At 40.8% G+C, this 27277-nt stretch overlaps 1 protein-coding gene across 1 annotated transcript in view; it reads right to left on the bottom strand.

Moving 5' to 3' along the window:
• Window positions 1-433: 433 nt before the first annotated feature.
• The window catches only part of SLCO2A1 (solute carrier organic anion transporter family member 2A1), a 49581-nt gene continuing 22737 nt past the window's right edge, over window positions 434-27277 (bottom strand). The window contains exons 2-14 of the mRNA XM_075861201.1: window positions 25197-25334; window positions 24523-24685; window positions 19942-20163; window positions 19764-19862; window positions 19482-19615; window positions 16947-17028; window positions 15122-15286; window positions 13999-14185; window positions 8956-9085; window positions 5071-5240; window positions 4927-4991; window positions 4379-4496; window positions 434-1601 (exon numbers count right to left, since the gene is read on the bottom strand). Coding sequence (XP_075717316.1) covers window positions 1481-1601; window positions 4379-4496; window positions 4927-4991; window positions 5071-5240; window positions 8956-9085; window positions 13999-14185; window positions 15122-15286; window positions 16947-17028; window positions 19482-19615; window positions 19764-19862; window positions 19942-20163; window positions 24523-24685; window positions 25197-25334 — 1794 coding nt within the window. The 3' untranslated portion in view covers window positions 434-1480. The remainder of the gene's footprint in view (window positions 1602-4378; window positions 4497-4926; window positions 4992-5070; window positions 5241-8955; window positions 9086-13998; window positions 14186-15121; window positions 15287-16946; window positions 17029-19481; window positions 19616-19763; window positions 19863-19941; window positions 20164-24522; window positions 24686-25196; window positions 25335-27277) is intronic.

Here is a 27277-nt window from a genome sequence, read left to right as displayed (position 1 = left end):
GACAAGAAACTCTAACTTGACTTTTTCAATTACTTTTCAATGGCTTTTGTTGTGTGATATCACGCTGCAGCAAGTTATCAGAGCCAAGTTCAACTTGGCTAGATCTGTGTGTATATATATATATAACAAAAAGAAAGCAGCACTGCTCCAGTTGGTGGGTGCAAGTAAATCATCCCAGACTCAGGCTACGGGTCCATAGGTACAATAAGCAAAAAAGAGAGGCAGCACTCCAGATTGTGAATAGAAAAATGTTTGCAGAGTGCCGCCTCTGTTTTTTGCTTTATATAAATATATAAAGTTATATATAAAATTATAATTTTTGGGTTATTAAAGAGATAAGAAATTGGTTTAAAAGATGCTTTTTCCTGATTTGAAACTACTCCTTGCAAAATTAAATGGACACATAAAACACATTTATGGTGATGCAATATATATATATATATATATATATATATATATATATATATACATGCCGTTGCCAACTGTGATAAAGGATGGGGAGTAGCTTGAGTGTGTGGCACATGGTAAATGGGGCGCTATTACAGGCTTTGCATTGGGGCCCAGGAGCCTCATGTTACGCCTTTGATCAGGCATGTTGAAATACCTGTTGGGACAGTCCAGCTTCCCCCATGCACTTTAGATTGTTCCCTAATTCAACCAAATTCGCTGTGTTTGGCCGACATTGATGAAATGTATGGCCTGCTTAACTCAATTCACATTTTCGAAAGCATTTCCTAAAGCAGCATAATAAGACTCCTTCCTGCAGTTTCTAAGATTGCGATGATCGTTCTGCTGGTCGCTGAAGAACTGAATACAAGTCCCACATCTGTCTTTCATAATTCCCTGACTCGAGTTCTTCCTTTTGCATGCTCTACTCTGGTTACAGCTTAGAGGTTCAGCTTTGTGGCTGAGATATTCTAGTTTACCACTGGAAACTGGATGAAGCCCTGATATTATATAATAGCATCAGACTGACAGCAATACTTCAACCACAAATACTCAAAACTTGCAGGGAAATAAGAGGAAAATTTTTTGCGCCAATGGCAAATGAAATTGAATTGAAGAAGTGTGTTGCTATACAGAGCATCAATACTCCCAACTGATATGAATCCATCACTCCACTTCCAGGCTCCAGCACCATGGCTCCTATCTACAGCAGCAAGATTATGACGGTTGAGCGATATATATATATATATATATATATATATATGCATTCTTCTCAACATATCCTGTATACTGAGTAGTGTAACGGGCTCGTGCGTCTTGTCCTCCAGGTGAACTTGGATTTTCCTGTCTTTGTAGTTGGACAACTTTGAAAATAGTTTGTAAGTCCTGCCCTGCTGATCATAACCTCAGCTTTGTAATTTGCATTGTAAGGAGGGGCCCTGGCACAACTTGGAGTGCCTGGCCCCTGAGGAATACAGTTTCAAGGAAAGTCAAAAGGCTTTAGTCCAGCAGCTTGAACTGTGGAGGAGAGAAGCTATGCCATGCCAGAACTCTTCTCTTGTAAATTGTATTCTCTGCTCTTCTTCACCTTCCAGGCAATAAAACCAAGGAGCAGTATTCCCAAGCACTTGTATCCCATCTGGAGACCAAGGTACCTATGGAGAGAGGAGAGTTATGTTATTTATTTGTCTTATATAAATAGAAGCATTATACTTGTTCTTGGACTATTTATTAGGATTCCCTGGTGCACTAAGAGGCATGGAGCAGCAATTGATTATTGCTAATATAAGTAAGGCAACACACACGCAACCATTTCCGTTTCGCGGATCACAAAACATGGATCCTAGTGGCTTTCATGTGCTGTTTGTTATTGTTTGTGGACTCATACACTAGAATGGGTGAGACAGATCGCAAATATGGACAAGAATAGGATCGGTTCTATAATTTGCGGAACGGACTCACGGATCCGCAAAAAAACAAAAAACAGATGTGTGCATGGCTTCATAGAAATGAATGGTTCAGTATGCTATCCGCAAATAAAACAAATGGATAGGACACTTAAGAAAACAACAGTCGTTTGCATGTGCCCCAAGGCCTAATGCACATGGCTGTGGTGATTTTGCGGTCTGTAAAACCATAGATCCATTGTCTGTATTTGCGGTCCATTTGTCCGCAGAAAACCTTCCGTAGTGCATCTGTGTGTCATCAGTATTCACAGATCCGCAAAAAAAAAAAAAAGGCTGGAATTGATGTCATCAGTTTGTCCCAACCCACTAAGAAGGTCACATAATCCGCAAATATGGACAGTAAAATGACATGTCCTGATTTTTTTCGGCACCCATACGGATCCGTGAACATCATGGTTGTATTCATGGGACCATATAATTGAATTGGTCTGTGTGTTATCCGCAAAATATAGCACACGGACAAAATACACTGTCATGTGCACTAGGCCCTTAGTAACAAAATGATTGGTAATGTCTGTTGCCAGAAGACATATGGGCAGAACTGCTGCTTTATCACTGGCAGTATAGATTATTCTAAGAAATTTATGGAGGAATCCTCCAGCTCACCATTTAGCAGGTTTCAACCGCAGACAGCGCCAGGATCGCCGCGACGGCACATGGCGATGATGCAGGAAAGAAAGGGAAACGATGATCCAGCGCATTAAAGTTTAAAATGAAACGTGAGTTTCAATTTTATTCCAAATCTAAAAACAGGGAATAGCTTCCAGGTACAAGGAAATATATCAAGAATGTTGCCTACGCGTTTCATACGTATACTACGTCCTTCCTCAATGCTTGTCAAGCTCCTCAAGCCATGAGGAAGGATGTAGTATACATCTGAAACGCGTAGGCAACATTCTTGATATATTTCCTTATACCTGGAAGCTATTCCCTGTTTTTAGATTTGGAATAAAATTTAAACTCACGTTTCATTTTAAACTTTAATGCGCTGGATCATCGTTTCCCTTTCTTTCCTATAGATTATTCTGCCAAAGGATCCAAGGAGCATTGATTTGATATAGTGTATCATTGTGCCTCAGGTACATTGCATCTTATTTTTGGACTATTTATATAATGTCATGGGGGTCCCAATTCAGGATCCACCACCCTATGAACCAGAATGGAGGTCTGGCGGAGCCAGTGCGTCTATGTATCACATGGTCGGTCATATTTGTATAGCCGGCATGTAATGCTACCAGTTGCTGCAGTTAACATGTTTGGCCAGCAGGAGAACTTGTTTTCTATTTAATAACATGTTGTTTTCAGGGGACAACGCTTTATACGTTTGTAGTAAGATGAGATGTAATGCTTTCCCTTTGACAGAATGTGGTGTTAGTTTGTGGTGTTACATCCCTCGTTTTAAGCTTCAAAATAGACTTAGAGTAGCTGTAAAGTTTTATAGACATAATATTGAATGTGCTCAAAATTTGCAACATGATTTATGTCAGAATTCTGCCCCTCAAATAGTGCAATGATATATTCGTGGTATTGTATATCCCCCACCTGGATAGAGATAAATTCGTTCTCCGTAATATTGAAAGAAATGAAAATAGATCCGGAGTAATAAAATATAACTTTTACTGAACTTGTTTTAAAATAGATAACAAACATGTGTCAATGAGTAAGGATATCAAATGCCAATACTGCATGCCAATTCGTATTCAATGATTTATATCAAAATCAAACAAAATTTCTGAAGACAGCAAGAAAATATCAGTCCGCCTTAAATAAGGTTTCCTAGTATTATGATGTATTATAATCACTTTCATCAGGAGGTTTTATCCAATATATTTTCCTCTTGCAAGGACCACATATATAGATTAAAGTAAAAGACCTGGGGCAGTTGCCCTCCTACCCCTTATTTTCAGTTGGTAGTCCTTTTGGTCAATGTGTCCGAGGATGGTTATATGGCTTCTCCTGAAGTGATAGATGGTAAATATTTCTCCCAACGCGTTTCCCTGCTGACCAGGCAGTTCCTCAGGGGAGATGGGTCAAAGCAGCAGCTGTATCCAAATTTGAGGTTTAGCTGCCTAGAGATCAGTATTGCTGTCAATTAGTAAGAGACGAAGGCTCATAGGTCTGAGCCTGCTTGCAGTGGCAAGGGGTATCCTGTTTAAAACATTCTTGCAGTGGCAAGAAGTTTAATCCTTCCAAGTTGGAGGTAAACAAAAAGACGCCTGTTCCTGGCGTGTGCCGTCACTGCACTGAGGGATTCCCTGCTTTTTATATTTCCTGATGAAAGTGATTATAATACCTCAAATAGTGCAGTCTTAAAATGTGGATGTGTTTTGAGTAAAGGAGAGTAAAGCCACGGTTGTATTCATGTCCACCAGTCCTAACCACTGAACCACTATGTTGCTTGTAATTATTGTAAGTAATGAAATTAAAGGCTAAGCTGAGTGTTTTGTACTGAGATATTAAAGTACCTGTTCCTCAGAAGATCATTATCATAATATCGACATGCTCCTGTTTTCTGGGATGTAGACCACTGTATGCAGGTAGAATCAATGACGAGTCCGAAGAGCGCTGGGGCTGGCAGCCATGCTGAGACACATATACAAAAAGATAAGATTAGACATGAAACTAGATCTGATCTCTTGTAGAGAAAGTGGAATAAATCAGAGCTCTTGAAGATGAAGAAGTCAAAATGTGTAATACATGGAGATACTGAGCAAGAATTACTGCGTGTTAGCGACTCTCCTCTCTGGATCATAGAAGGGAGTCCTGAACTGGGGACAATCCGCCATGACGTCTATATGTAATTAGGGAATATGGAAAGGGGTTATCAAGATGATACAACATCTTTAATTGTGAAAATTTCAATGCTATAAACCCAATATATGGGCATCTTGGGTATGTATGTTATCTGTATGGGTATGTCATGGTAACACCTAGGAGAGCTGGCCTAGTTGAAGAGGTTCAATGAAGTTGGAAGACTGAACTTTGGTTTGTTTTATTTTAGTTAATAACTTACCCAAAAGTCTCATAAGAAGAAACTGAACTCCGATTGCAAATGATTTCTCTTCCTGAGTCACTACCCTAAAAAGTGATAAGACAAAGTGATGAGGGTTGTATCCTTTTATCTCTATCAACAATGTCATCAATCAATCCTACATACCTTAACACCATCATATACAGAGGATTATGAGACAGGCAGGCAACAAGTCCAGCAAATGAGATGAGGAATATTACAGGAAGCAGGAGGTGGTCACAGCTAACAGGACAGGATCCGGACTGTGCTGTTGCCCCAAGGGAACTATCACTGATGCATGAGCAGTTTGTATATACCTGGATATAATAAGAAAACATTTCAAAATAATTTAATAAAGTAGCAGCCTTGTGGCAATCAGTGGGTTGGCAACTAAAACAGATCTCAATTCTTAAAGGGGTATTCCGAAACTTTTTTTATTTTTTTAATCATCGCTTCTCAATTTATCTATTAATGCCCCCTGAATATCGTTATCTACATTTTTATTTGTTAATTTACCATTATTCTCTTTTGTTTACATTGAGAGGTTTGTTTACCTCTGTGTGTTCGTTGTCTTGCTGTTGTGAGAGTTAACGATAAACCTGCAACATATCAGTGCTGTACCAAACAACACTCTCTTACATAATGGTAAAAAAATTATTTTGACCACAGAGCCGGAGTCCCAGAGCAGAGCAGAGCAGAGTGCTAGTATGGGCTCTGCTCCGAAGACTCTTTGGAATCCCCTGACATTACTGTCCACATATGAACAGTGTTGTCAGGGGCTTTCCCAGAGCGGAGTCCCGGGCAGAACGCTAGTATAGGCTCTGGTCCAGGACTCTGTGGAATCCCCTGACATCACTGCCCATATATGGACAGTGTTGTCAGGGTCTTCCCCAGAGCCGGAGTCCTGGGCAGAGCGCTAGTATAGGCTCTACTCCGGGACTCTGTGGAATCCCCTGACATCACTGTCCATATATGGACAGTGTTGTCAGGGTTTTCCCCAAAGCCGGAGTCCCGAGTAGTGCGCTAGTATAGGCTCTGCTCCGGGACTCTGTGGAATCCCCTGACATCACTGTCCATATATGGACAGTGTTGTCAGGGTCTTCCCCAGAGCGGAGTCCTGGGTAGAGCGCTAGTATAGGCTCTGATCCAGGACTCTGTGGAATCCCCTGACATCACTGTCCATATATGGACAGTGTGTGGAATCACCAGACATGACTATCCATATATGCACAGTGTTGTCAGGGTCTTCCCCAGAGCAGAGTCCCGGGCAGAGCGCTAGTATAGACTCTACTCCGGTACTCTGTGGAATCCCCCGACATCACTGTCCATATATGTACAGTGTTGTCAGGGGCTTCCCAGAGCTGGAGTCCTAGGGAGAGCGCTAGTATAAGGCACTGCTCCGGGACTCTGTGGAATCCCCTAACCCCAGCTCCGGAGTCCTTCTGTGAGTGCTACTAGCAACTGGCTTCTGACATCTGATTTCTTCTGATTGTTTCCAGTCCGCTGCTTGGGGGAGAAAATGAGGCACCGGCGCTGTGATAGCGCAGGAGTGGGCATGCGTGGTAAACACTGCTAGTGTAGAAACCACGCATGCTCAAAGACTAGCAGTGTTTACCACGCATGCTCAGACACTAGCAGTGTTTCTCTCCCCTAGCAGCAGACTGGAAACTATCAGAAGAGAGGGAGCATAAGGTCCACCACTTCCCTCAGTGTACAGTAACGTCAGGGATGACCCGTACATTGAGCCAGCCGGAAAACGGAACTCAGATCATGGACCGGCTAGCGCCGGAAGTAAGGATTTTGCTACTGGAGACGTATCACGTGACCACCGCTGGAATCAGGTGTTAGAAGATTAAATCAAAACGTAAGTATATTACAAATTACGTTATTTTTATATGTGCAGTGAAATAGAAATCAGTTAATTGCTTCCGGAAAACCCCTTTAAGATGCCAAAGTTTGGCATGGATTAAATGATAAACCCCCAGTTAGATGGGCAGTCCAGTTATTTGTTATCAGAACCTGCATGCAGAATGATAGAACACTATGAATCACCCCACATGGGAAATTCTCGGTCGATTGCTATACATGATAACCATCAACAGAGAAAATATTTTTATAATATTCATAAATTTGCAAATTAAAAACAGATTTCTAGAACTAGACTTACAGATTATTGGCATGAATACTGTCACATGAGCAGGGCCGGATCAAGCTTGGTGGAGGTCCCTTAGTAAAAAAAATGTGTAGGTCCCCTCACCAACAGTTTAAAGAACACCTATCACTTTCTGGGAAACCTCATGAAGCAATAAGAGACCAAAATATAAAACTTTTCTAAAATATATATATAAATAGGAAAAAAAAATCTTCTCTTATTTAGTGATAAACGTTTTGGCCCTTTAAGAAGGCAGTCAAATTCTCACAAGATTTTCACTGCTCTGTGACATTTCCTGCTTCTGATCTGGGAGAGCCCAATATGTAGGGTTGCCACCTGAGTGACACAAGTATTTAGGAAGTATTTAGACATGCTGGTTTTGGTGGGTGGGGGGGGGGGGATTATGTGATTTTCCCCCTAACATGGGTAAAGCATGGGTGTGGTTTTGGGGGTAATACAGTCAATCTCCTCCTCCGCTCCTTACCCTTGGGGCTTTGCAGGCAGGCAGTGTGCACATGTGCAGCTGCTGAATGTGTCCCTGGCTCGCTGCTGCTCACAATTGAAGTAGTTCTGATGCTGCTAGTGTTCCTAGGACTGGCTGGAGTATCCAATACGCAAAAGAAGTAACCTGACTGCGCATGCATTGTCTTAGGCCTTAGGCACACGGCCATGCCTGTAATCACGGCCCACGGTTGCGGGCACAGCCGCGGGCCGCAGCGCGTATTTTCGGCCCGTTCTCCCATACATGGGAGAACGGCCCGTAAGATACAAAATATAGGAGATATTCTATCTTTTGCGGTACAGTTCTACGGCACGGACACCTATCCGTAACCATACGGAAAGTTGTCCAATAGAACTGAATGGGTCCGCAATTATAGAGATTTTTTACGGTCGTGTGCATTGGGCCTTATTATGCAAAAATACCAGCATTTGCTATTGCTGCTGAAACATTTTTACTTTTACTGGACACCCAGTGTAAATACCAACTGCTACAGTGGTTTACTGGTCTGGGGACAAAGCAACCGCTGAGTGGGGGGAGACTGAGTGTGCAGCATGTGTAGAGGGAACATCTCCGCTGCTATCTTACTTCATGCTGTATTTTCTTATAGTAGCAGCAAGGTAGGATGGATTCCTGTGTATTTTGGAGCAGCAGAAGTAGGAGTAGGCTAGTAGAAGATGGAGCAGCAGCAGTAAATATTGTCACAACTCTATTACAGTGAAGATAGGGAGGCAAGCAGGCAGCAGAATCTGCAGGGGTAGAGATGACAGACACAGGCATGACTCCCAACCATCCCGGATCCAGCGGGACAGTCTTGGATTCCTCAAGATGTAGATACAGTTGAATCCAATGGTGGAGCAGGAAGCAGTCAGCTCCCAGCTCCACCATTCACTATGTAATGCTGGCCGTGAGCGGCTCGGTGCAGACAGGCGCGATGCAGTGATGTCATCTTGCCTGTCTGCGCAGAGCCACTTTTATCACAGCCCTGAGGAGCAGAGGGATCCCCTCCACTCGTTGTGTAGAATCGATTCGCTCATCTCTGTCGGACATCTTTTATCTTATTTATGAGATATATGTAAGCCAATTTTCCCCCATCTCCACTGGATTTCTTATAGCTAGCAGTGCAGGCTGATGGTGCATAGGAGCTCGAAACACATAGAAATGGGTTCCGACTCCTATGTCTGGCTGCTGGGAGTGTTTGAAAAGAGCTTTAATGGAACTGAGTATTACAGACCACTAGGTGGTGGAGGTCCCTGGGCATTTACTCCTTTTGCCCTTAATATAGTTCAGCCCTTTATATTAGACAAATTCTCTTGGTACCTTTGCCAGTTTAATACTTTAAAACTTTTAGGAATATATCAATGTCACGTGGGTTACTCACCGATGAAGAAGTATTGAATGTGCTACATCCGGCAATGCAAGGAGACAGGTATTCCACCTCATCAGACCCACACACTGGGTGGAAAGTGTGTTCTGAGCAAGCACATTGCTGAATGCAAGTCATATTTGTACTGCAAAACATCACAAATCTTCACTTAGACCAAGTTTCAAAAGCAACAGTCATGACTGATTTATAATAGTGGAGTTACTACATAAATTGCTGACACATGTAAATTCTTTAAGAAAATTATGTGGAAAGTTACATGGAAAGCAATGCAATTTCATTATATTTAATGTTAAGTATGTTAGATTGTATCTCTGCCAAATATACTGAGGCATGTTTGGTATTTGCACAAATATTAATAAGTTGAAGAAGAATTCAACTATGTCATAATTATCATTTACAGTATTTATATAAGGAGACAAGAATAATCCAAAGGTGTAAAATGTTGCTTTTTTTCACATTGCACAGCATAATTTACGCTTGTTCTCTTATGGCCACAGGTTCATTATTTTACACTGTTTTTATTACCAGTTGTGCAGTCCTGTATTGAAAATGAACATGCATTAGTTCCTGCCCCTAAAATTCTGTAACTCAATCTTGCTTGCATGCGCTTTAGAGCCAGTTTTATAGGACACCAATTATCCTAATAATATTTTGAAGTTTTGGATGAAAACCGGTATACCGAGCGGGAATTTACATGAACACTGGTAGAACATGCAGTTTTGTTAAGATGTATTACCCCACCCCCCCACCCCACTTCCCAGTGCTCAGCTGCGTCGAATTGCTGTGGAAAATCGTCGCGCACAGATGACATCAGCCTCGGCAACCTATTTAAAATAGAATCGGTCATGACATGCTTGCCTACGCAGGTACCACCTTTTGCTTGTGTATTGACTCTGAAACTGACTCTGACTATATTCTTGACCTTAGCCTTGCTTGTGGATTCTGCCTTCATCTAGCGCCTTTGGATATGTCACCTGGTACTTGTAGTTGGACTTCTTGGTTCCGACCACCAGCCTACCATTTAATTACGTCTTCAGTTCATTACGCTGGTTAGACACATCTTGACCCTTGTCTTGGTGCCTTACCCTGGTGCCATTCCTGACTTTACCTCTGTTGCTCCTCCAGACATTCCTAGCAGCAAGCCCGCAGTCAATTGGTGACTACTCTGGGGACTGAAACCTAGGTATTCGAGGAGGAAAGTCCATATCTCCTTGCAAGGGTTAAGGGTGAAGAAAAAGGAGATTCCTTATATTTTGCATCTCAGTTTAATTCAAGTATTAACTTCTCTGGTGAGAATCCAAACAGTATAAGCCATCCATGTATTCCAAAAGCGCTGCAATGTCTACTCCCCTGCCTGTGGAAATCTATGGAATTTCTAGCTGTCTGGGCGCCATGCCAATTTAATTGATACATTTTATTAGTAACCGAGCTTCTTCTCTAAGAAGTTGTCTTTTGCCAATTAAAATTATGCTATCGGTGATCGTGAGCTACTGGCGGTGAAACTCCCCTTGGCAGTATAGAACATCTCTTGAAAAGTGCTACATTCCCAGTCAGTATTTTTACTGACCACTAGGACTTGGAATACCTTCTGTTGACTCAGAGGTTTAATCCCGTCAGACCTGTTGGGTACTTTTCTTACTATGATATGGTTTTTTTCTTACTTATCGGCCAACTGATACAAATAGCAGAGCAGACACACTCTCCAGGTCAATTGCTCCCTCCAATTCTCTTCCCATAGATCCAGCACACATTATTTATTCCATCTGCATTCTTGCTGCAACTGATATTTTCTCGGAAAATCCTTTAAAAGGGCGGTCCGTTGTATCTACAGATTTACACCATAAAGTAGTGACTTGGGCCTTTTCTTCCCTACTCACTAGTTAACCTGGAGTCAAGCGCACCTGAAATCTCCTTTACACTACTATTGGTGGCCAGATTAGAGACAAGATATCAAAGAGTTTTTGTCTTCATGTACTACATGTGCCCATTTTAAACTCTCCAAACCTTCAGTCTCCTTCAGCCTATGCCTATTCCCACTGAACCCTGAATAGAGATTTCCATGGACCTCCTCACTGATTTGCCCTCAAGGATTTACCACCATCTGGGTGGTTGTGGATTGGTTTTCTAAAATGGCTTACTTCGTGCCATTGACCTGATTACTCTGTACCCTGCGACTAGCTCAGATATTCTTCAAGGAGATGTTCTATAGTCATGATGATCTACCTCGACATATTGTCCCAGATCGTAAGGCACAGTTTATTCCAAGATTCTGGGGAGAGTCTATTAAAGCCCTAAACATGTCCTTGGATTTCTCTGCCAGCTGTCAGCCCCAGAGTAATGGAAAAACTGAGTTGATCAATCAGGTCCTTAAGCAATTTCTTTATACTTATGTGAATCCCCATCAGGATAATTCGTCAGATCTGCTACCTTGGTCAAATTTGCTCACAACAATCACGTCTCCGAATCCTCTCATGTATCTCCCTTTGAAACTGTCAATGGTCCATGTCCTATAATTCCTCTTGCTCTTGTGGTGCAGCCTCAAGTAGCAACAGTCATTAAAGTGTGTATGAATTATCAGGATATCTGGGCAGAGGAACCTGCGTCTTTTTGCTACCAAGATGAAAAAGTCAGCTGGCTGCTGCTGAGTTCCATCCTATAAACTTTCTCCTTGCTTCATTGGACCATTCTGAGTACTTAAAGAGGCTCTGTCACCAGATTATAAGTGCCCTATCTTCTACATAATCTGATCGGTGCTGTAATGTAGATAACAGCAGTGGTTTTTATTTTGAAAAACGATCATTTTTGAACAAGTTATGAGTAATTTTAGATTTATGCTAATGAGTTTCTCAATGGACAACTGGGCGTGTTTTTACTTTTGACTAACTGGCCGTTGTAAAGAGAAGTGTATGAGGCTGACCAATCAGTGACCAATCAGCGTCATACACTTCTCATTGTTCCAGCCCATTGTTCCAGTGTGATTGTGCAGTGAAAGAAGCTGGGCTGGAACAATGAGAAGTGTATGAGGCTGATTGGTCACTGATTGGTCAGCGTCATACACTTCTCTGTACAACGCCCAGTTGGTCAAAAGTAAAAACACGCCCCGTTGGTCATTAAGAAAGTAATTAGCATAAATCTAAAATTGCTCATAAATTGCTCAAAAATGATTGTTTTTCAAAATAAAAACCACTGTTGTTATCTACATTACAGCGCCGATCACATTATATAGGAGATAGGGCATTTATGATCTGGTGACAGAGCCTTTTTAAGCAAATCAATCAATTCCCCTATCGTCTGGTTGTCTCCTTCTATCTGGATTCTGAACTGTTTCCACATTTCTCTTCTCCGATTGATGGTCATCAACAAGTTCTCTATGAAAGCCAAGACTACTCCTACCTCCACTGTCGAATGTTCTGCTAACTTTGAAGTCAAACAGATTCTTGGCTGTCAGCGTGTACATGGAAAACTTTATTACTTACTCAACTGAAAGGGGTATGGTCCTAAGGAGAGAACATGAATACCAAAGGAGGACGTTTATGCTCCACAATTTATTTAACAGCTCTCTTCATGCCGGAGACGATCTCTCCTGCTGGCTCCTCATAGCTGCCAGTGACATCGGGTTACCGTAGTATCCGTCACGCACAGACGATATTGGCACTATGGGCCTATTTATAGAGGAATCCGCCCTAATACTTGCCTGCATTTTAAGTTACCTTCTATTGCTTCTGCACGGACTAAGGCCTTAGCCTTGATTTGGCCTTCATGTTGCTTTTTCAGATTTGGTGCCTGGTATTTGTAGTTTGACCTTCTGGTTCTGTGCCCTGGACTGTCTTCTGATTACCTATTTGTTTCCTACTCTAATTTGTCATGTCCTGACCGCTCTCCAGGTGTCGACCCCTGATTCTGCCCCTAACTTCATCTCTGCTTCTGCTCCGGAAATTCCTAGCAGTGTTCCTGTCACCAATTGGTGACTACCCTGGGGACCGTGACATGGGAATTAGACCGGAAAAGTCCATACTTCATTGTGGGGAGTAAATGTAAAGAATGCGGAGATTCCTTAGACTCCGTACCTAAGTTTAGTCAGCGCCAAACCGTTTGTGGCTCAAGCATTCACTTATTTGATGGGAATCGTTACAAGATGTTGCCCTGGTCAGAACTCAGGACCTCAATATTGAAAGACAGCAATATTAATCATTGAGCCATTGTGTCTCATTTATCAAAACTGTCTAACATTAAAACCCTTTTTATTACCTATAGCAACCAATCAGAGCTTAGCTTACATTTCTTGAACTGCTCTTGAAAAATGAAAGCTGCACTGTGATTGGATAATTTGGGAAATATTAATATTTTTACTGTTAGCCAGTTTTGATAAAAGAGGCACATTGTGTTTATTCACACAAGTCCATAAATATGCCCAGATATGAAACCGCCATTCTAGTCAGATACACCAAGGAATACACTAGTTTATCCTTCAAGTTTGATTTATGTAGATTAGACCTTAGTATGGCATTAAAAACAACAAGAGTCACAGAGCAATTGTGTGATTGTTCCTATAATCTTGTGCAACAATAAAGTTTGACACATAGACAATATGTCCTAAAGGGCACCTGTCATGTCAAACATGTAGTCCAATCTGCGGGCATCATGTTATAGAGCAGGAGGAGCTGAGCAGATTGATATATAGTTTTGTGGGAAATGTCTCAGGATAACCTGTAATTTATTGATTTAAATTCCTGCTGACTGTGGGCTAAAGAGTCCAGTGGTCGGTCCTACTCAGTGATTGCCAGTTATTTCTGTATGCAAACTAATGCAGGAAAGGCTGTCAATCAATGCTGAGACCGCCCACTGGACTCTTTAGCCCACAGTTAGCAGAAAATGAAATAATTAAATTGCAGGTAATCCTGAACCTTTTCCAGCAAAACTATAGATCAATCTGCTCAGCTCCTCCTGCAGATGCAGGACAGCATGCTTGACCTGACAAGTTCCCTTTAAGTGACATGGACACTACATGGCACACCGGATTGTAGTAAACTTTTGTACCTGCCACTAAAGCTGCCCAGCTTCTGTGTTGAGCAGCCCATGAAGAATAGAGGTATGCAGAGCAGAACTGAGGTAAACAGAACAGTCAGAGCAAAGCGAGGAATGATCTTGGCAGAAAAACAATATCTCTTCATTATAATTCCTCCAATCAGCATTCCCAGAGCAGCAGCTGGCAAATTTAAAGCACCTGGAAATACAAAGTACATGGTTATAGAACCATAAATTAATTATAGATGTATCAATAAAAACTCCAAAAAGTAGACATAAAGTGAAGAGTATCCATTCTGCAGTTTCATCACAGCACTGTGTACATTAATCCCAACAGTAACCTATCAAGTATTTCAGTCTGCATGCAGTGTTGCTGCAGTAGCTTGTGTTTGAATCATGCTGCCTGCAGCCTCCACTAGGGGGAGCTTAGGAGCTTAATGCATACTGATTTATTATTGACTTCACTGTATAAACAGGAAGCAGTAAGCTCCATAGCTCCATCTAGTAGTGGCTGCAGGCAGACAGAATTTTATCACTTGTTAATGCATTGAATTTCAAGCTCTGTTTTAGATAAACTGAGAGCTCTGAGGGCTAAAAAGATCTAACTAGAAATTAATCAGCACACAATGTTGGACCTACTGAGATAAAAACTAAATCTTGTTTAAGGGTGGACATTCACTTTTAACAAAATAATGTATCCCGCTTTTGCTGTGTTCCCTAGCACACCACAACCGGAACATCTGAGCCCAGCATGCTATATCTGCCTCCAGAAAATGTGGAAATGATTAGATAAGTAAAAGTTACTTTCCTGTTCTGTTCTAGTCAAGAAGGATAAATACTGGTTCAGAAGACAATGATGGATGTTTCCCTTGACTAAACTTTCTTGAAATGGAGCTGCGTCTTCACGCTGCATATTTTAGATTTATAAAACAATGTGAGCGGTGTAGAATGCCAGGTTTCCTAAGATCCCTGTTTTACAATAAGAACATACTGCCAGCTGGACACAAGTCAGGAAAGAGGGAAGATCATGATGAATACTAACAGAAAGTCTTAAATGCAGGAATATTATAATGCGTCCATGTACTCCATAGAAATGTAATGAAAGGATAAGAATAAAATCAGAGGAATCACTTACCAATGAGAAAATTGGCATATGAAGTGCTGGATCCATATTGCTTCTCTAGATATTTGTTAAGGAAGGTAGATAAAGCAGCAATGACCGATGAGAAACTGCACTGGGACAGGACCAGGATCAAGAATAGTGGATTCATGAGCAGACGCGCAAAATATCTCGGGAACTCTGCAAATACAGAAAACAAACAATCATGATGAAAACATGCAGGTATACATACAAAGCTATACTTTACCTATAGACAGGTAAAACACATACATAAACCTAGTAATCTAGCTAAATAAAACAATGAAAAAGACTAATAGCTAAATGTGCGTTTATTGAAACATTAATCCAGAGTAGTGAATGTGAACATTCATTGCCAACACAGTTTTCAGCCACTGAACGTAAATAAGGAATGTTTGTATTCACTGATGGCAAGCAGTGATCTTGGAAAAAACACAATGCCTCAGTGCTGTCATTCTCTGATTGCGGGAGACAACATTTTGGCAGATATACAGTTCAACCCTGTACTTTCACATCTCCAGTTGGGAAAGTGGGCACAAATAACCTTCAGAAAAGGCTAAAAGTATATTGAATCCTGTTCTACTATGAAGAGCTGCCGGAAATCAATCCACTGTCCAAGAAAAGGCTTATCTGTACTAGGTGCTTGACTCCCACCCAACGTCCTGTCACTAGATGAGCTGCTTAGTCAAATACCGATAACTGAGTGCCTGACCCTTGGCAGCCACTTCCTTCCTCTGAAGTGGAACCGGCTTCCTGCCCGAGATAGAGCAATAAGCTCAACACATATCAGGAGGACAGGGCTCTGTAGGTTCCCCAAGATCAGTGCTTGTCATGGAGAACCCTATTAAATGGATAATAAATCAATTCATAGTATTGTGAGCCAAGTGGAAAGAGCTGTCAAATAATACTGCAATGTTTATAAAGTCATCTATAAAGTCTGACATCTGAGCACAACCACTAGCTGACTGGATGCTGAGAGGTGTAGTTTTATTTCAGTTTTTGGCTTATTTGCTTACATTTTATCTTACAAATAATAATTACATGTCTTCTGTCCTGTAACTAAAGGCTCCTGGACACCAGTCAGCACATAATGACCATCACTGCCAAGTTGGATATTCAAGAACGTTCTTGCCAAAATTCTTCTTAATGTTCCTGAACGGCTGTGTGATTGACTATTAGCGGTGCGAGTGTGCCAAATATTCCTTGGAAAAAGTTACGTTCCTTGCAGCAAACAACTGAAAGCTTTGTGTGTGTCGATACCCTCATAGTTTGTGGAAGAACTTTACACTTTCTGGTTCTGTGCTAATCGTTTCCACGCTCCGAGTAAATCCTGTCATAACTGCTGCCAAACTATAAACCGTACCTGTTAAGCAACTAAAATCCAAACATATCTTATTTCCTTAATCCTGGCAATGATCTGACTTCAGAAGTAATACTCATAGCATTGCAGGCGTAGGTTTGATTTTCGGCCTGTACAAGAGCTTAAAAGGCACCAAAATGTATTAAGAAGCTTGCACCTTTTAATAAATTTGGTGCAAATCCCTCCAACTACATCTTTTAGTTAAATATGGGCCATTGTTCCCAACATTCACAACACCACATCCAATCTTGGCCAAAAATAGTCCGTCACGTTGGGCAGCATTTATCTTCATAGTCATGTGATTCATGTTATTGTCAGTCAGTCACTGAATTGTACTTCAAGGATAAAATTCACAGTGTAAGCAATCGACAGGGTTATTTTTATGCACTTGAGGAATGAAATGTGCTCAGCCCTTCCTGTGATATGGCTGTCCATGGTGTCCCTGCGGTGCCGTCTCCTTACTTTTAATAAATCCAGAAAGAGAACTTTCTTCGCTGGTTGCATCCGGGATCTTTCTCAGAACGTTCTCCTCTGTATTTGATTTCTGACACCGAAAATGAAAAAGAGACATATTTAAAATAGTGTTTTTGTACATGTGTGATATACTACATGGAAAAACGTATGTGAGTGCCGTAGGTTACAAACATCAGCAGTAGAAGAGGTCATGCTGCAGTAGGGGACGGGGTGCTGCTTCTCCAAAGAGTCCGTTTATCAAATTTCTGCTCTTATAGATCTGTCCTTTCTACTGTAAGTGGTGATATTGGGAAGTGGAAAAATCTGTAATATCAGTGTAACAAAAGCTCAGCTCTGAAGCTGTAAGCTTCATATGGTCATGACATGTAGCACATACAAGTCACCAGTCTATGGTTGCACAGTTATTACCAAGGCCCAAACTACACAAAATCTGTTGTGAGCCATGATGGACTCCATGGCTGAGTACACAAGCCATCATCGAGCGTAATGTAAAATACACCACAGCAGCAGAAATACATTATGAATTAAGCTTAAGCCACCTGGCTTCTTTGTCGATTTTGGTAGAGGGCATGACAACATTTTCTACATAAATTTGTAGTGCCAAATGTAAAGTTTGATGGAATAATCTTTTTGTGTTATTTTTAATAATTTGGATTGGGGCCCTAACTTCCAATAAAATCTTAATGCTATATCATAAAATGACATTCTTGTGCTTCCAACTTTTTGGCAGCAGTTTGGGGAAAGCCTGTTCCTGTTGCAGAATGACAATGCCTTTTGAAATCCCTACAAAATCTTTTGCCGAGTTTCATGTGGATGAACTTCATTGACCTGCACAGAGCCCTGACTTCACCTTATGAAACACTTTTGGGGTAAAGGGTGCAAGCTAGGCCTAGTGATCCAACATCAATACCTCATGCCACTTAGTCTCCTGTCTCTGAATGGGCACATTCTGTATACCCATAGTCAGTGTGTAACGTCCGTGGTCGCAGACTGCAGACTCCTATTATCATGCAGACATCTTCCTCCCCAGAGATGCCAGTACATGCAGCCGTCCTGTCCTGCAGTGACCACTAGGGTGCGTGCTCGAGCTCATTCCCGGCCTTAATGGGCCAGAGCACACACATGTTTTAGATTGACTAATTGCTCCCATGATCACCCTGGACTTTAAGAAGGGCCCTGCCCCTTCCTTCATTGCCTGAGCTTTGCTGTGTTTACCCGTGTTAGTCTTTGCAAATTGTCCCTTGGTGTTTTCCAGTTCCCAGTGTTCCTGTATATCCTGTATCCCGTGCTACCTTGTTTCTGTGCCGTAGAGAGTTGGATTCGTGTTGGAGTCGTATACTACGCCTGCTGTATTTCACCGTGCCTGGTGTCTGCCTGCTGCCAAGGTCCCATCCGAGCCTGCCATCACTGCTGTCTGTATTCCCACAGGTACCCTTATTCGAACTATTGACTTTGCCTTGGTATCCTGTTTGGCCAGCTGCTTTCCCGCTACGGCGGTACGGCCCAGTGAGTCCACACACCCACCGTGACACAGTGAAACGATTAATCATATAGTACAGAGGAAAGTTATTCTAGTTATTGGACATTGGTTGCTCTATTCCTACACCACCTTAATACTAAATAAGAGCAGGCATAAAAAAAAAAAATAAAAAAAAAAATGCATGTTTGGCATTAGTAAACTTATTCAAAAGAAATGGAAGGACTAACAATGATCAACATTTGAGAACTAAAAATCAACCCTCATTTGGACAATAAAGGGAATTAGGAGCACCAAGTAACATAGTAAGATTTAAAAAAGACAAAACAACATTAAGCTCAGCCTATTTTTCTGTTGTGTTGACCAAGAGAAAGGCAAAACAACCCCAATATTATAACTCAAGAAAGTAACCGCTGCAACTTTTAAAATTATTAGACAAATCAACTAATTACAAAATCCTGTGACCGTGTTCCGTAGTCTCACTGCTCTTACAGAAAAATAACCTCTTCTATACCGATGAAGAAACCTTCCTATTTTTAGCTATTGGATGTTCCCTTGCCATGGTTAAAGCCTTACATATAAAAAGATCATTATATAGATCTATTGGCCTCTGTTGTGTTTGTGCTTAGTAATAAGGTCTCCGATATGCCATCTTTTTTTCCAAACCAAATAATCCCACTTTTTATAATATTTCTCCACTTTTCATTTTGCTTGACTGCTTCTGAACCAGTTCCAGTACAACTGTTTTTCTTATACATAAGTGTACAAAATGTGCACAATATTCCAATTGTGGTTTAGTGATATGTATAACGGAAAAATTTTATTCTCATTATGTGCATCTAGACCTCTTTTGATTCATGCCATGACGAGCCTGGGCAGCAGCTGCCTGGCACTGATTGCCACATTTAAAGGGATTCTAATATTTTTCTAAATATAGTTTATTACACTTTTAAAGTTTGGATTAGTAAACTTTTTTTGTCATTTATAAAATGTACATTTAAGAAATCGACTTACATATATAACTGTAGAAAATTTGCATGTTTTACCTTATTTGTTGTCATATGCTTTGGAAAAAAAAAATAAGGAATAGACGTAATCGCAAGGCATCCCGATGCTATTAGTAGACCTAGCCACCAAGCCCCTATCCAACGAGGGTCACGTGGGTTAATGCTCACTTCCCCTGAAAACATAGAAAAAAACATTTACCATCAACAGTCAGATGTACGTATGGTCAAAATTCTCCCATTTTTCTTATGGAATCTGTTAATCTAATTAACAAACATACTAGACTTATTGGTATATAGTGAATGTTCTTCGTTTCTACTCACCAAGGTCAATTCTTCCAATGTCAACAAACATTCTTAAGACCATGGAACCCAGAAGATACCCAAACGCTGGACCAAACACTGATATTGCAAACAGTATGGCTGTGGACAAACATGCAAAGGTTAGACAATGTACATACTAAGAAAATAAGTTTCCTTCTACTTATTTTTAACCACTTACCAATATACAAAGGTGAATTGTTTGGTTCTGCAAAATCATCAATATAAGAAATACCAAAAGGTTGTATAGGAACAGTGCCAATGCCAGCCAGTAGTTGACCCACAACCATTATCGCCCACATGTTGCTGGATTGAGTGCTTTTTGTTTGAGATGTCGGTTGGCTTTGTGTCCTTGTATAAGTCCTATTTTCTCCTGTACATAAGTCATGTTGAGTCTTATTTCCTGTACGATAAAACCGTATGTCAAATTAAGTAAAATGTTATTGGATATGCTGTCAATGACTAAACTATGAAACTTGTTGGCTCTCTAATCTAATATCAATAAAATATCTTGCTATATGCTACTTTGTTTACCACTTAAAACTTACCTTCTGTATATTCACATGGCTTCTATCTCCTCAGCTGCCTACGAGTCTCTGCATCAGGGACCACATTGTCTATACATGTGAAGTACAATAACTGTGGTCACCAACACAATGGACCATTTATGATATAGACAGGAAGGACAGGAAGTATGCCAATGTAACCCTATAACTGTATAATGTGGGTGGAAAGCCACCAGAGATAGCGAAAAGGAGGGTCACATTAAAAAAAATAGTGTAAGGAGTATGACATAGGGATAGGTTTTTTTTCCTCCCACTTAGAATATAGAAAACAGTGAAAGAAACTGTTCCTTGTCTTATATCCACCTCTATCATAAATAGGAGTGGGAGTCAGTGTACTTTAGTGTGCTGGGCATACTGGTCAGAGAGGGATCATATCCACCCTTGCAGCGCAGTAACCATGATTATGTTGATGTAAATTTTCAAGCAAAGGGCTGGAATATTTAATAAAATACCAACAAGGATGAAGCAGAGTATAACACTGTCATCTTCATTATAATCACTCAAACCCCATAGGCAAAAAAAATGCACAATGCAAAAGTGGCCAATAACAAAAGCATAAATTGAATGTGCAGTTACTGAAGTAATTGCTAGCAATGTGTAGGTAAGGAAGGTTACACACAGACCTCCATGCTATCTATAGTGGTTTTAGGTATTTTTTTTAATTCTATTGTGCTAGTAAATGTAATAAGACAATGGAACTTCCTGACAAAGGATGTTGGGATGGTTGATTTATTAAAGGGGTAGCCTGGTTTAGAAAACCAATTTATTATGGAATTCTGAGTTAATAGAGGGAACTGTGATCCATTAGCCAGAGCAGAGAGCGGCTAGAAAGATAACCTCTTGCTTTGGTGGACCCATCAAGTCTGAGCATTACACAGACATTGCATTGATTTCAATGGGCACCATGTAATGCTTCATTTCCCCTGTGGTGGTGCTGCAGGTGAACTAAACATTGCTGCTGGCTTCTCCCTCTGATCTATGGTGGTCCCAGCAGGAGATAATCTGTGATCAGATTATGTTTTATTAGGGGAGCTTTCTAACAAATATAAATTGCCCAAAGAGGGCAACCCTTTCAAAGAATGCCTTTTTCTGAAAAACATATAAATTGTTGTCTGTTTAAGATTGCTTGACATTTATAATTGATCTAAGTTTTTTGGCTGATTGCTTTATTTTACGTAATTAGTTAGGAAATATTTTTATATTTTTACGCTTACATAAGGAAACTACCTAATAAGGATTTTGTTTCTGCAGAAAAAGGAAAGGATGATCCAGCGCCGTGTCAAGTTTAAAAAGGAAGTACCATTCCCACTTTTATTTAGAAATTCGATTAAAAGATGAAAAGGAGACGCAGTCTCAAGATGAAGAGTAGTAACGGGCTGTTTGCCCGAGCCTACGCGTTTCGAGCACGTGCAGTGCTCTTAGTCATGCTCGAAACGCGTAGGCTCGGGCAAACAGCCCGTTACTACTCTTCATTTTGAGACTGCGTCTCCTTTTCATCTTTTAATCGAATTTCTAAATAAAAGTGGGAATGGTACTTCCTTTTTAAACTTGACACGGCGCTGGATCATCCTTTCCTTTTTCTGCATCATTCACCGCTGGCCGTCGCGGGGATCCGAGCGAAGTGTCTGGAGACGCAAACCGGTGAGCTGGAGGTTTCCTCCCTTCTCTACTACATTTTGTTTCTGCCTTCTTCTTCATCAACACTGCCTGATAAGAAGTTTAACTAGAAGGACTTGTATGTTTTTTTCAACCTTACTAAAAGCCTATATTAGTCATAATAATTATAGTACGCATTAAAGTAAATCTACCTAGCATTCGAAAAGTCTTCAGACCCTTTACATTTTTTCACATATTGCTAAGTTGAGGCCTTGTGCTAAAATAAAATAAAAACGTTTTTCCCCATCATTCTGCACAGAATACACCATAATGACAAAGTGAAAACAGAATGTTAGTAATCTTTGCTAAATTATTGGAAAGGGAAAACTAAAATACTGGAAAGGCATAAGTATTCAGACCCTTTACTCAGGACTTAGTTGAAGCACCTTTGGCAGGGACAACCGCCTCCAGTCTTCTTGGTTATGATTCCAAAAGGTTTGCACACAGGGATTTAGGGATTTTCTGCCCTTCTTCTCTGCAGATTCTCTCAAGCTCTGTCCGGTTGGATGGGAACCGTCGGTGGACAGCCATTTTCAGCTCTCTCCAGAGATGTTTGATTGGGTTCAAGTCTGGGCTCTGGCTGAGCCACTCAAGGACATTCACAGAGTTGTCCATAAGCCACTCCTGTGGTGTCTTGGCTGTGTGCTTAGGGTCATTGCCTTGTTGGAAGGTGAACATTCAGCCCAGTCTGAGGTCCAGAGCACTCATTAAGAATATCTCTGTACTTTGCTCCATTCATCTTTCCCTCAACTCTGACCAGTCTCCCTGTCCCAACCGCTGAAAAGCACCCCCACAGTATGATGCTGCCACCACCATGCTTCACTGTAGGGTGCATCGGCCTCGGTATTGGGCAGGTTGCCAGGCTTCCACAACGCTTAGAATTGAGGCCGAAAAGTTAAATCTTGGTTTAATCAGACCACAGAATCTTGTTTCTCACGGTCTGAGTCCTTTAGGTGCTTTTTTGCAAACTCCAGGTGGGCTTTCATGTGTCTTTTATTGAAGATAGGCTTCTTTCTGGCCACTCTGTCATAACGTTCAAATTGGTTGAGTGCTGCAGTGATGGTTGACCTTCTGGAAGTTTCTCCCTTCTGCACACAGGATCTTTGGAGCTCAGCCAGAGTGACTTTTGGATCCTTGGTCACTTCTCTTACCAAAGCCCTTCTCCCCCGATTAATTAGTTTGGTGGGGCAGTCAGCTTTAGGAAGAGTCTTGGTTGTTCCAGACTTCTTCCATTTAAAGAGGCTCTGTCACCAGATTATAAGTGCCCTATCTCCTACATAATCTGATCGGTGCTGTAATGTAGATAATAGTGGTGTTTATTTGAAAAAATTATCATTTTTGAGCACGTTATGTGGAATTTTAGACTTATGCTAATTAGTTTTTTTAATAGACAACTGGGCGTTTTTTACCTTTTGACCAAGTGGGCGTTGTAAAGAGAAGTGTATGACGCTGACCAATCAGCGTCATACACTTCTTTCCATTCATGTCCATTTGTACTCAGCACAGCATGATCACGAGAGATCACGCTGTGCTGTCACTTACTCACACATTAACTTTACTGAAATGTCTCGAAAGTGAATAGACATAATCTCCAGCCAGAATGCGATGTCTATTCACACTTCGGTAAAGATTGTGTGGGACTTAATCACAGAACAGCGTGATCTCGCGAGATCACGCTGTGAACGACAGCACTATTCACAGTCTATTCACTCTCAACGACAGTCTATTCACTCTCAAGACACTTCAGTAAAGTTAATGTGGGTGTATGTGACGGCACAGCATGATCTCGCTAATTAGCATAAATCTAAAATTGCTCATAACTTGCTCAAAAATTATAGTTTTTCAAAATAAAAACCACTGTTATCTACATTACAGCGCCGATCAGATTATATAGGAGATAGGGCACTTATAATCTGGTGACAATGCCTCTTTAAGAATTATGGAGGCCACTGTGTTTTGGGGAACTTTCAGTGCACCAGAATTTTTTTTGTACCCTTCTCCAGATCTGTGCTTCCACACAATGCTGTCTCTGAGCTCTACAGGCAGTTCTTTCCTCCTCAGAAATTGGTTTTTGCTCTGATATGGATTGTCAGCAATGAGACCTTATATAGACAGGGGTGTGTCTTTCCAAATCATGTCTAATAAAATGAATTTACCACTGGTGGACTCCAAACAAGGTTTAGAAACATTTCAAAGATGATCTAGAGAAATGGGAGGCCCCCAGACCTAAATGTCAAGTGTCATAGGAAAGGGTCTGAATACTTATGTCCATGCAAAATTTGAGGTTTTCATTTTGAATAAATTTGCAAAAATTCTGTTTTTACTTTGTCACTATGGGGTATTGAGTGCAGAATGATGGGGAAAATCTTGCATTTGTTTTTTATTTTAGTACAAGGCCTCAACATAACAAAAATGTGAAAAAGTGAAAGGGTCTGAAGACTTTTCGAATGCACTGTATATTAATATAAATGGGGTTGAAACATTACGCAGTTTTAGTTGACAAGCTCATCATTCTACTGAAGGTGTGAAGGTGAACATACCATTTTCTAGTGATGTGTACTGATACTTCTCCGAGATGAAGTGTGGTACGGTCAGCAGGAATGTCCCAAGGGCTACTAGTAAACCGCCAAAACCAATAACACGAGGCCGATGCACCCGACATCCAAAATAGCTTATGAAGATTATCAGCACCGCATTACTAATCTAAAAAAAAAGAAAGTAAAATATCTGTAAAAAAAAAAAAGCAATATCCTTTCCCAAACCATCACAGAGTTCTCCAGTTTATCAAACTCTAAGTACAAATTCTGTCTTAATAGAGCAGTAGGAGTTGATAAAGTTATGCCAAAAGAGTAAATGAAAGTGACTTAAAGGAGCTGTCTGAGATTAGAAAAATGGGTCTGCTTTTTTTCCAGTCTTGTGCATGGGCTGTGACTGGTATCGAAACCCATCCCTGTTCACGTAATAACCACTTTATACAACAAAATCATTTTTCTATTTGACCCTGTTCATATGACATTTTTTGTTGCTGATCGCAGGAAAAAAAGCTTCATGCCCTATCTCGGAGCAGCTTCCACTTCTAATTCTCAATTAAAATCAATACGAGGCAGAAAAAAAAAAGCACCGTTTGTTTTTTGACGCGGTTTTTTCCTCACTGAAGGAATTTTGAGGCAGATTTTTTCTGCTTGGCATAAACCTTTGTGTGAACTCTACCTACCTCGTGGATACTTGACAGAAGACCAGAAGAAGAGCTGGAGAGGCCAAAGCGTTTTTCTATTGTGGTCAGACTGCTCTTGAAGTAGGCACTGTACAGGAGCTGAGAGAGCTGCAGCAGAGCATGGCAAAGTACAAAAACCTAAAGATAAAGAAATAATTCAATCGATTGATTTTACTTTTTTTATCTGAAGCATAGTAACATTGTCATTAAGATTGGATAAAGACCTAAGTCCTGTAGTTCGACCTATTCTCTTGCCATTTTGAACCAGACTTTTCCTTCCCAACCCCGAAATATAGTCATCACAAGTCCCTGAATCAATGACCCATCTCCAGTAATCTAGCAACCATAACTTGTAATATTATTACTTTCAAGAAAGACATCCAGGTCCTTTTTAAACTCTTTCAATGAATTTACCATGGCAACTTCCTATGGCAGAGAATGCCATAGTCTCACTGCTCTTACAGTAAAGAATCACCTTCTATGCTGGTGCAAAAAAAAACTTTTTTACTCTAGAAATAGTGGATGCCGCCTTGTTATAGCTACAGTCATAGGTATAAATAGATCATTAGACAGATTTCTGTGCTGACTTTTGATATATTTACACATAGCACATAAATAACCCCAATTTTGATAATATTTCTAGGTAGTGCAGTCGATTTATTCCATATATTGCTTTGGTTGCCCACCTTTGAACACAATCAAACTCTACTATGTTGTTCTTGTACACTGGTGCCCACACAGAATGATTCATTTTTGTTTTTACGTATACAGTGGTGTACGTTGAAGCACATATCAAAATGGACCCCCATTATAGGCTCCAGTTTTGCCAAATGGCCTGATGTTTGTTTCCCCCTAATGCTTCTTACCATGACCTTTGGCCAATTTCCCACCCCCTTAGTCTCGCTACTTAATAATAAAGGGGATAGACCTAACCGGGGTGGGCATCCTCTCTCCAGGGACCCTGTGATGCCTCCATGGTACACAAAGTATGCCCTTGTACTTATTTTATATAATCCAAATGGATTCTTCTTCCCAGTGGATGGGAAAAAAGTCACATTATGTAACTAATAGTTTTTAAAAACTATTTTCAAATTGAATGCATATCTAGATGTACTGAAGGATGATTATAGAAACTCTTCAGCAGTATGCGGGATGCTCTATGAAGTCCTAGGACTTGTAAGTGTAGGAAGAAGTGAGTCATGTAGGTAACGCCTGCTTGCCTGTCACATCAGAGATGTTTGATGTCACTGATCTACTGCCAGACACGGATGTTTTATTTCTATGAATCTCAGGGAGCATGAGTGAAATGACAAGAAAACTAAAACAAGGCAGCAGTCAAGAAGCATTGAGCAAACTGTAAGAAAGATAGATGCAGACTAGGACCATACTGTATGTATCCAAGAAGAACTGCTACGGATTATTATGGGGGAGTACAGTTCAATTGTAGACGATATTTCAGCATTAAAGTAGGTGCTCCTCACTTCACAAATATATACTGGTTATGGCCTCTACCTGTAATATAATCATTATTCAGCACCATTTAAGTAAATGTCCACCCTTCTCCCGTGGATTTTCGGGGTAATTGCGGCCGCAAAAACACGTTCGTGTGAATGTGGCCTAAGTGTGACGTTAGTTTCATAAGTTCTGTAAAGTCCTATGTCCATCAAGTTCAAGTCTCAAACCTAGTTGAAATAAAAACTGAATAGAATTAATCCACTAATAATACCAATACTTGGCAGCTCATCAATATTGAGGACTACTGATTTGCAGCTTTCTTCCTATGCACAGAAATTCAAATTCACCTATCTAATCCATGTTGCCCCCAGGACTACTTAGGGCACCTCCACTATCTACCTGATGCCTGAGCAATATTGGAACAACCTAGTGTTATCCAGCGAAGGCTCCTGTATGCATCTGATTCTGATCCGCTTTTGCTGTCTGTGGTCAGCCTGTGTCCGGTTTTTCATTACCAGCCTGTATCTGGCTTTCTTTTGCTATCTGATGGCAGCCTGTATCCGGACCCAATACCAGCCTGTATCCAGTTTGCTATTGCTATCTGTGTTCAGCCTGTTTCCGGTTAT

The sequence above is a fragment of the Rhinoderma darwinii genome, chromosome 4, assembly GCF_050947455.1.
Source record: "Rhinoderma darwinii isolate aRhiDar2 chromosome 4, aRhiDar2.hap1, whole genome shotgun sequence".
NCBI lineage: Eukaryota > Metazoa > Chordata > Amphibia > Anura > Rhinodermatidae > Rhinoderma > Rhinoderma darwinii.
Note: the sequence above shows the minus strand (reverse complement) of the source record. Positions and strands in the feature narration are given on the sequence as shown.